Raw genomic sequence first — 10990 nt, forward strand, 5'->3', positions numbered from 1 at the left:
AAATGTTACTGTGCTACTGCACTGGAGAAAACAACCATTTATTCAGTTTGATGAACCACAACACAGTTAACAATGTTGCAATATCTTTATTATTTAAGTACTGATGGACATGTTAAAAATATTCTTTCATATATTTTCCATGGTGCTGTTATCTGCTAAAAGTATATAAAACTATGGCATTTACAAACATAGAACCAACTGTTCAGAACATTTAAAAAACACTAAATTGTGAAAGCTACAGGAAGCTACAGTGAACTAACAATCATGCAAATCTACAGTAAAGACCTACAGTTGACAAAATAAATAGTTGCAGTTTAGCCTCAGTGGCTGATAGAAAGGCCAATAGAGCGATAATGGCATGATGACTACAACATCAGATATTTTATATCTGAACAGGCTTTGTAACATGCTGGTACGAAAAGCTGTGGGGAGTCCTGCAGCAAAAGGCCTGTGTCATCGCAGTGTGTGAAATCACACCCTGCTCGTTGTGACATCTATTTTGGTACCAACAGTTGATATAACACGCTGTATTGTCACCGTGTTCCTGTGTTGGACAGCCTGTTGACTTGCAGACTACTCACCAAACTGTAATTGATTACTTTCAATTACATGGCAAATGCTAATAAATGCTGGTTCTAACATGAGGGTGCAAGTATTGGCTATAATCCACCATTTAGGCTGCAATTCAAGAGCTAGCCCAAGAGGGTTTGTCTATTAGGTCAGGACATCCAATTATAATGTATTTGTGAAGACTACTTGTAAACAATTGAGGAATGTATGGATTGGGTGAGAGACATCCGTATTTAAACAATTGAGGGTGCTACTTAATAATCAAAGGGTCATCAAAGGCCTGAACACAAAGTAAAGAAAGTCCTTTTTCAGTACTTCCTGCCTCCATGTGATTCACAATCATCCATACATCTTCGGTTTTGCGCCTCGCTGATGCTGAAGAGGATCATTCTCCTCAGCTTCTTTTAAAGTTCCTGGCTACATGGTTGGGGAATCTCAGACATATTCCTTAGTGCTGCTTGGAGGGCCTGAGCGGGAACTGCCGATGGCTGGGTACTTGGACACTTGCTTCTTCCTTGGACAGGAAGCAGCCAACATGGCCCCACCTAAGACATCTAGGAGAGAACCGCCCCACGCGATGAAGATGGCCGCACCAAACTCAAACCTGGAAAGACAAGGCAACTATAATCCTCAGCTTATGCACAAAGGCAAAACTGATGTGTTAATAAGGTAACCTGCACTGGTGTCATTTATGCAGTTGTTATGTTTCAAAAGCAAGTAGTGCATCAACACAAAGAGAGTAAGAGAGAGAACATATAGCATGAAAATAGCATTAAATCACAAGACTGGCCTTTTTAAGGTTTTTTTAAGGGATAGTAGACATGGACTGTCCCCAGAGCTCTATAGGCTGGTGTGAGAGATAAAAAAAACCTTTTCTACTATGAGCTGTGGCTGTAGCTCAGGCGGTAGAGCAGGTCATCTACTGATCAGAGGGTTGGTGGTTCGATTCCTGTCTTCCTCTAGTCTGCATGCCAAATATCCTTGGGCAAGATACTAACCCCAAATTGCTCTCCGTTGCATCCATCGGAGTATGTGTGAATGTTAGTTAGAAAACACTAAGAAAATGTGCTTGTGTGAATGCACAAGTTGTGTAAAGTGCTTTGAGTGCTCAAAAGCGCTAGATAAGAACCAGTCCATTTACCATGAGCCTAATTCACCCAGTAGAATAAACACAGATTTAGTTTGAGCTGATCAGATGACATCCAGATTTTTATGTCACATAACTAGCTTATCACTGCTGTAAAAGAACAAAATGCACTGTTCTCCCACAACAGTTTTAGCTACAGTACTAAAGAAAAAACATAATTTTTATGGATAATAATACATAAATGCATTTAAATCACAATAACAGTAAAACAGAAAAAAAGGAAAGAAATGGGTGCTTTTAGATTGCTTACTTGGTGTTGACTGGAGTGTAGGGATTATAGAAAGCCCTGATGACATTGTGAGCAAACCAGGAGCACGCTACGATGGCACACAGCCCTGCAAGATCAAAAGTCGATCAACACATCGTCAAAGCCAGAGAAAGACCAGCCAGGCTTTTATTCCCTTTATATAGTCACCAGGCGGCTAGCTATTGACTCCAGAACAATTAGCTTTTAGTGTTTCTGTTCTCTTCAGAGCCAGTTAGAGCTCTGATCTTAGATTCAGTGCCAGGATTCATTCATTCTAATGACCTCGGGAGGGCCAGAGAAGATGAGTGGGTAGAAAGCTTTTTGGAGTGGGGATCAAACCTCCTCCCACCTACTGTATGATGTGCAGGACATCTAGGGAATTGTGCTTTGATGGAATTACATAACTGGATTGCATTATTTATTGGATCACAGGAAGCTACTACACTGAATGTGTATGTTTTATACAATATAGTGATGAAATACTGACAAACACAAACCAGTGAAAATCATCCTTTTGAAATATATTTGGAGAGGAAAACAACAATATTAGCATATTCTTCTAGCAAGCTCGTGTTGAGTGTTGCTTGGAGTTATTGTAACATATCTACTGTTTGTAATGCTTCCCGTCAACCAGGACATGGATGGAAAGGTAAATGTTAAAATGTAATTTTTCCCTGGAACATCAACTATAATAGTATGATTCATTTCCTGGTGTAAAAACAAACATTTGGGTTCAAAATGGCTATTTTACAATATGCTAGCTAGCAAAGCTGCAGTAAGCAGTGTTGCCAACTTAGCAACTTTATATATTTAGCGAGTTTTCAGACCCCCTTAGCGACTTTTTTTCTAAAAAGCGACTAGCAACAAATCTGGCGACTTTTTCTGGTTTTATTGGAGACTTATTTATGACGACTTTTTGACGTGAAAGCACGTATCACTCTTCTCAACAAGCAGCAGGTGCTGCCGTGGGCACCTCGCCCACAGCGCTCACGGGTGGAGGATAGTCCTCCCCCAGCTGCTACCAGGGCAGGAGAAGTTCGAACCTATGCGTCCAAACTGCAAATGAATCACGCACGAGCGAAGCCGCTGCTCCCACACTGACTGTAACACAGTCAGTTCTTCTTTTACTGTTATGTTGTTTTGTGGATCACAAGGTTTAAAACTACTTATAAACACACACACACACACACACACAAATAATTCCACCAGAGTGCCTATTTCGGGTCACTTTTGCCGGTCCAAGCCTGGACAAAGGAGCAGGGTTGGAATTGTGACATTAAAAAAAACAATAATTGCTAAAATTAATTTAATTTGTAGTTCTAAATAAATTCTAAATGGATTTAGGATGTTTTTTACTCACTTTATGTCTCTTCCAAGATGTTATTTTTCTCTCCTACAACGTAGGTTACAATTACATTAGCATGACCAATTGTGCATTTGGCGACTTCTAGCGACTTTTAGGACAGCCAATAGCGATTTTCCTTACTGAGGACTTGGCAACACTGGCAGTAAGTTATCTGGAAAGCTAATTCAAAGCTAATTCATCACACATTCACCAAACATCTAACAACTGTCTTCACAAATATTAGCATGCTCTTCACAAATATTAGCATGCTAACTGGCTAAACCAAGATAGTTAATATGGCAAAGACTCTACCCAACATCAGCATGGTAGCATTGCGGTTATTAGCATTTTTGCTTAAAGTAACAAACTACTGCCATATTTAAAAGTTGTAAAAAGTATACTTTTTCCTGTGGGGTAAAATATGATCAGACCTGTTTCACAGAATAATAATTAATAACTGACACATGTACTAAAGCTCAGAAAGCATAACAGCAAGCTTTTAAGATAAAGGTTTCTGAGTAAAATTAGCAAGTTTTCTGCATTATTGGTAATGCCAAAGTACTCTGAGGATTTATTTTTCTCAGTAGGTAATGCTGTAGTATGACAGATTACTTTTTACTGGAGGTAATCTTATAATGTAACAAGATATTTTTCAAAGCTAAATTAGCCCGCACAACATCATTGTATTACCATACATGACCCTATGTGAAAACCTTTGGGTGATATAACATTTTGACAGTGCAAATTTTACACCAATCAGTCACTGGTCTTTGCCAAATTAGGTTCTTTGGTATGCTCCCTCACCTCCCACTAACAGGATGATGCCTCCTGTCATGGCAATGCGGGCCTTGCGTAGTCTGTCACTTCCTCCACAGGTGGTGCACTTCATTCCCATGCAGGCTACACCCAGACCTGCAATGGAAACAATGATGCCAACTATCATCAGGGCACGAGTGGCCTGGAGCGAACCTGGAGCAGAGGAAGAGAAAGAAAGGCAACAGAAAACGATGAAGCAGAGGAAATGTAAAGGAACAGTGTGTTGCTGGGAGCCTGAGAATAAATGACCTTTTGTGTTGTGGAATGTGGGAGTGCATCTTGAGAAAATAATTTATTTTGTTTTATACAGTAATGTCTAAAAAGAAAAACTAAACTAAAATGAGACCATTTATAATAATCCTGTTGTTAAAGTGCAAACGTGGAGTCACAAAACAGAAAATAATAAAGACTAACAAACAGGCTCCAACATATCAAGCAGGCTTTATGTGGCTGTCCAGGTTGTGAATTACATTCGCATTAGCCTGTGAAGACATTTTAATGTGAGCTTTTCCTGGAAGGGAAACCATGGGATACACATGAGCACACACAAACAGTACGAAGGAACACATACGCCCTCGAATGTCTTCACTTTGAGGAGGCCCGTGGAAACATTGCTGTCATGATTCTCATCTGTCAGTGCCTCCCCTCCTCACACTATAAATCTATCACAGGGTGAGACCCCTTTTGTCTCTCCCCCCACTGTCCACCTATGGTAGAACCAGTCTGTGCCAGTCTAGGCCATCCCTGCTCTGCCCAAACAAACAAAACCTTTTGCAGTGAGGGAGGGATGGGTGGAGAGAGGCAGGGGAGAGGAGGATGCAGAAACAGAATATAAAACAGTGGGAAATGCCAAGCAACAGGGTGATTATACAGTAAAATGAGAGCAGAGAAGGATACACTGTATCCTGGCTTGGAGTGTTTTTGCTGTTTTACATATGCTAATAATGTTTGGTCATGTGATTACGCTCTACAATGGGACGCTTGTAGGACACTGTAGCTTCTCTAGTATACAGCTTCTTTAGTTGTATACTTTATATACACCATGTACAATGACACACGGTGTATAAGGCCATTATGCATTTGGTTAGCTCTGTTTTTATCTTATAGGTTGCGGTGGGTGGTTGTAGCTCAGGAGGTAGAGCAGGTGCTCTGCTGATTGGAAGGTTCATGGTTTGATCCCTGACTCCCCCAGCCTGTATGCCAGTGAAGGCCACTAACCCCAAGTTGTTCTCTGTCAGAGTGCTCTCATAAGATGCACATATGTTTTCTATGCACATAAGAGTATAGAAAACAGTGAATCTTGTATTAAGCACTTTGAGTGCTCCAGGAGAGTAGAAAAGTGCTATATAAGAATCAGAGAATGTATCCTCTGGTATGTCATTGTGTAGGGTGTTTATCCTGAAAGGTGTCTTAGAAATAACATTTTAATTACTTAGTAAACCAATTCAGGCCACTTTTCTCAGTGTTGGTATAATTAGGCAAATCATTTTTCTTTCTTTTTTGTTGTTGTTGTTTTTGGGGGGTTTTGCAACCTCAAAAACAGATTCAGAGACAGATACAGAGGACAGCCTGAGGCCATCATCATTTCAGCTAATACAGCATGACAGCATTACTACAAACCACTGCAATGGGCCAACACACACCCACCACGTACAGCTTTAGTATCCACAGTGAGTTATCCTTCATTTAAGAATGTGTCCTGTACCAACTATAACAGCAGTTGTGAAAAAGTTTACATTTTTCATCATCATCAGTAAAGAAGTAGCACTGTCTGTCAATTTGTTTGTTTGTTTGTTTGTTTTGCAGCCAGCTTACAAACACAGGTCACTTCCTGTGAGTTTGAAGATATCGAGTATTTTTTCTGTACTTGTTCTTGTGAAGTTACAGTTAATGTATGAAAGAGATTATTTTGGCAGCAGCTTCTCCTGCACTGTTTGCACCATACGTGATATTCTACAGCTGGGGTGTTGAACAAAGAGACACACTGGGAATTAAAAATTTAATTCATAACTGTAATAAATGAATAAAAAATTTAAAAAATACCCTCATTTATATCAACATGAAATGACAACTATATTCAAAAATAAAATAGAAATTGGATCATGTATTTTACATGTATCATAGCACATGCCTTTTGGTGTGAAAAACCTTTTATTTTATTGTTTTATGACTTAAACCAGCTGGAAGATTTGCTTAAAATTAGCAGCGGGCTGGATTTGGCCCCCAGGCCATGAGTTTGACCACATGTGTTCTAAAGGATCTCTGTGGTGACGCACGGCTCAGGTTCATTCCTGGATCAAATGGCATGTGGTTAAAAAGGTTTTCCTAGAATGTGCCAGTGTGTTGGAGAGGTTTGTTTCCTTTTAAAAGTTAAAGTCATTTTCTTCTTTTTTAAACTTTCCATATAAAATAATGACAAGAAACAACAGGACTACTTAATAATGATTTGTGATGAGCAGGTTGTACCTGCAGGAGCTAAACCTGTTCAGTGGTGACAGTGTGTTCAACTGAGCATCGGAAGGAGCAGGTGTATCTCCAGGTGGGGTTTATGAATAGGAGACTGTTTAAAGCCCGACGGCACATTATCCAAATCATCGTGGTAAGATCGCTTGAAATGAGATAACAAAGAGAGTTTTCTCAGTCACAACCTGCAGGGTTTACTTTTTTGCTTTTAAATCGGGTACTTGAGTTAACAGAACTGACGTTTTTTAAACCAAGGGGGTAAAAATGCGCCACTTACTGTCGAGCTGCAGGATGGAGTCGTAGATTTTACACTGGAGCTGCCCGGTACTTTGGAAAGCGCAGGACATCCAGAGTCCCTGGTACATGGCTACAGCTGTGATGATGTTGTCTCCGATGTACGCGGACATCTTCCATTGCGGCAGGATAGTCCCGATGATCAGACCGACAATACCTATTAATGACAGGAAAAATCCCAGCAGCTGGATCCCGGAGTTGGCCATCCTCTCAATGAACCTCTAACAGGATCCGGGTTTCGTTTCACCTTGCTCGAATTACAGAACTTCTAAAGTGTCTGTTCTTATTAGTCAGGTAAAGATGCAAAAGTCGCAGGTGGTGTCCGTGTCCGTGCAGAAGTGTGTGCCGGGGGGTCTTTAGTTGGGGATGGGCATCTAAGTTGCTGGTGATGATGGAAGTGGGAGTGTAATTATCGTGCCCGCTGATGCATGGAGTCGCAGTTTTCTGTGCTCTGCTGGGAAATGCCCCCACCGCTTCCAGCAAAGCCACAGGTCGTCTTCCCCCCGACAATTCGTCTCTGTGAATTCCTGCGCTGTTCAGCTGCCATCACTCAGGATGAGCAGTCTGAAGTCAACGTTAGTTTTTTGTTGTTTTTTTTAAACCTAACTTCTCAAAAGTTTTTCTGTGGTAACGTATGCGACTGAAAGGACATATTGAAGTGTCAAATAACATAAAAAAACCCACTGTTGAACATTTTCTAAAGATCCGTGAAAGTTATTAAAGATCAAAACAGGAATAAATATGTGACAGGCTGCTGAATGTGCTCTCAGTGTGTGCAGGTGTATGTTAGAGACACAATTTGATGATATGACTCAAACCTACAGTAAGTTTAACTGTTAGAGTTAAATGTACCGTTGTGTAGCTGTTGTACTTGCAGGTGTCTTGGCCTTGCTTTATTTAACACAATGTTTTTAGTGAATTCTTTACAGAAGTATGCAGAGCATGCCTTGAGAAATGTGTGACCTTAGTCTGAATGACAAGAGAAAATTACGTTTCTTTATTGATGAGCATTTCCCATCTCGCTGTATTTATCAGGTCTTTCCTTCCTGCTGCTGTCAGACCCCACAACAAGGACTTCACAGCAGACCAAACACACAGATCCACACTTGTGCAATAACACTAAGTGCAATTCTCTTCTCCATGAACAGCTTTAATTTCTAAATGAACTTCTTTCCTACTTACAGTGAGATAGAAGCTTACCACAGCAGGTAGCTGTACATGATTGCCCCAGATGTCCTCACTGACACAGCCCCAAAGGGATTTGTGTTTCCTGCTGGAATCAAACCAATGACCTTTCACTTGTTAAACTAATGTGTGCAACACCACACTAATGAGATCAGGATTGAAAAGAAGCTAAAAAGGAGGAATAACCAATAGGTTAAGAATCCAAAAAGAAGAAAGTCCACAAGAGACAGTTTCATACAAAAAAAGGGAAATCCCTATCGAAACAGAGGAAAATCTAATGAGAAAAGTTAGCAGAAGAGCATGCACTTCTTCATGTTTAGAGAACTTCTCAGAACTTTTTTAGCCTTAGATGTTCGGTGTAGTAAAGAGTAGAAGTAAAGAAGTAAAAATTGGCCTTTTAATTACTTCCAGCAATGGCCAATCCAAACTTTGGACTCAAATAATGTCAGAAATGTACATTTACTAAATTCCACCATTTTTTTCATGGGGGTTCTTAATAATATATCATAATATATTTATATCTAATATATTTCTTCTCTTAGGTCCATACCAGTTTTAGCCACTTCCTTTTGTGAATGGACAGAAACCAAGAGACAATAGCACGCATTGTCCAGGTCAGATGTCAGGGTCAGCACTGCAGTGTGTATGACTTCAAGCTGGGGATAAACAATAGCCCTACAGTAAAGGGAGAGGAAGTAATAACCCATAAGCCTGGAGGAAGTTATTCCCACTGCCAGGTTAATGGGAATGTGCTCACCTACTGGTTGGATTACCTATTTAAGATGTAATGAGGCTTTTCAGATTGCTCTCACAGCTCTGTTACCCCCCTTACTCGGCCTTCCTCTGAACTTTACATTTTGTCACGTTCTCGCCCTTTCTGCCCACTTTAAACCACCTCTTCTCTCACCATAACTCTTTTCTTCTCTACTGTATCCCGGCCTCAGGGCTCTGCTGTTAAGACCACCAAATGCTTCACTGTTGCTTGGGAGCAATGAACCCATAAGGAATCTCTCTTTTTCTCTCTCCTATACAGTAGAAGCTGATGATGAGGAGGAGGATGAGGCAGGAGGTTTTGGGGGTGGAGGTTGTGAAATAAGGTGGAAAGGGAACGAATTAGATAGAAGACAAACATCTGAAAAGGTAAGCGCTGGGTGATACGTGGATGAGGAAGATGAGTGGGAAGAAGGTTAGGGGCCGGTCTGAGCATTAGGAGTGCTGTTGCTATTGGTAACCTGATTTATATGATGTCCTCTTGGCTGCTTTTCCACCCAGGTCCTGCACTGTAAAGAACAAAAAATAAAAAGAAGAACATTGCTCTTTCCACCCCTCTTCTCTATCTCCTCCTTTCTCTTTTACTACTTTCTTTTTTTAAAAGCGTAAACACACATTCGTCTTGCCGGTTTAGCCGTTGCTCAAAGCTCAATAGGAGGTGAAGAAGAAAACAGCTAAATCAGACCAACGAGGGGCACTAACAACATTCTCTCAAGGGGCCCTCCCTCCTGTTACTGAGGCCTTGCTTGGGTCTGAAGTGAGCAAGTGGAGTGCAAATCCAATGATTAAACTCTAAGTGCCCTTGGAAGTCACTGAGGCATTAGCAATAAAACACAGTGGGCCCACAGCTTTTCCCTGAAAGGCTCTCAGTGCATAAATGACTGGATGGCGCCTGTCTCTCCATGTCCCCTCTCTTCTCCACCTTCAGTTTCCTTATACAAGAAGTCTCGGCTTTTGTGCAACAGCAGGACAGGACAAATAGATTGTGTTCTTGGTCTTGTGGACTTCTTTTTGTCTTCCCTTGTAGGTAGCACGACATGAAAGAGACACTGTTTTCTCTTAGGAGCTTTGGCAAGAGCTGCATTCTTAACAGAAACATTTTCAGACAGTTATCTGAGAGCCTTACCAGCAGGAGCATTTGAAGAAGGGCATCCTTTGTATTTTAGGTAGAACATGTATGTGGTCGCTGTTAATTGTGCAATGTGTGCACTAAGGTTTTGAAAAGTTCTTGACAATGAATGACAATTGAATGATTAGAAAGCTAGATAAGTTTGCCAGTTAATGATAAAAGAAAATCATTCCTCATAAATCTTTTATAATTCCATCACCCCTCCAACAGCAAATCACCTTTAAGTTCATGATCTAAAAAAGTAAATAAATCTAAAACTCGAACAAACAGATCATCGGAAAACTCCTTTTCCAGTTATGTTAGCACTGCTGATGAAAGAAACACAACAGAGTCAGACTCACAGGTCCTTAACTTTTAGTGTCTTTAAACTGTACTCGCAAGATCCAGAATGTGCTGATTTTCTAAAAGTACACACTGCTATATGAGAGCTGTAAGCTGTGTTTCCAGTGGTTTTGCCTTCATTTTATAGAACAAAAATACTACAACAAATTTCAGGAGAAGTAAACTGAAGAGCATTCTGATACTAAAACTGAATCCACAGAGGCTAAAACCTTCTCAACTGCCAAATCTACAGCTTTCTTAGTCAGCACGACCATGAATTTAAAACTCTAACATATTTTTAGTTGAGGTCATATTGGCACCAGTACAACAACAAAAAAAGCTTTGCTGAGTTGGGACTGTGGACTGAGCTAACTCTCCTGTTAAAGTGGAACTAACTCTATACTCAAGTCATGTTTATAGACTCTACACTTCACTTTATTCCCTTACAGAATATGTCTTGTTGACTGTGGAGATGGATCTCAGTTTTAAAAGGTTTTTTTTTTTAAAGGTATAGTCTTATTGAATATGATTACAGTAGTTAAACTTGAAAGTAAGTAAAACTTAATTATCAAACAATCTGTCACTGGGTTGTAAAGAATCCTTTCTCTGTTTCTACTACATGATAATTCAGTTTTCTGACCTTAGAAAACTGAATTAGTAGGACATCTCTAAGGAGACATGCATTAGAAAACTGCTTAACTG

At 40.3% G+C, this 10990-nt stretch overlaps 1 protein-coding gene across 1 annotated transcript; it reads right to left on the reverse strand.

The window, feature by feature from the left end:
- Positions 1–69: 69 nt before the first annotated feature.
- On the reverse strand, positions 70–7423 carry cldn7a (claudin 7a). Its single transcript, XM_003450363.5, has 4 exons — positions 6866–7423; positions 4114–4278; positions 1968–2052; positions 70–1174 (listed from the first exon to the last, which is right to left on the reverse strand). Exons 1-4 carry the CDS (start codon positions 7086–7088, stop codon positions 1006–1008), a joined length of 642 nt encoding a protein of 213 aa, XP_003450411.1. The 5' UTR covers positions 7089–7423; the 3' UTR covers positions 70–1005.
- Between the last annotated feature and the right edge of the window lie 3567 nt (positions 7424–10990).

Source organism: Oreochromis niloticus, linkage group LG3 (assembly GCF_001858045.2).
Source record: "Oreochromis niloticus isolate F11D_XX linkage group LG3, O_niloticus_UMD_NMBU, whole genome shotgun sequence".
Lineage (NCBI taxonomy): Eukaryota > Metazoa > Chordata > Actinopteri > Cichliformes > Cichlidae > Oreochromis > Oreochromis niloticus.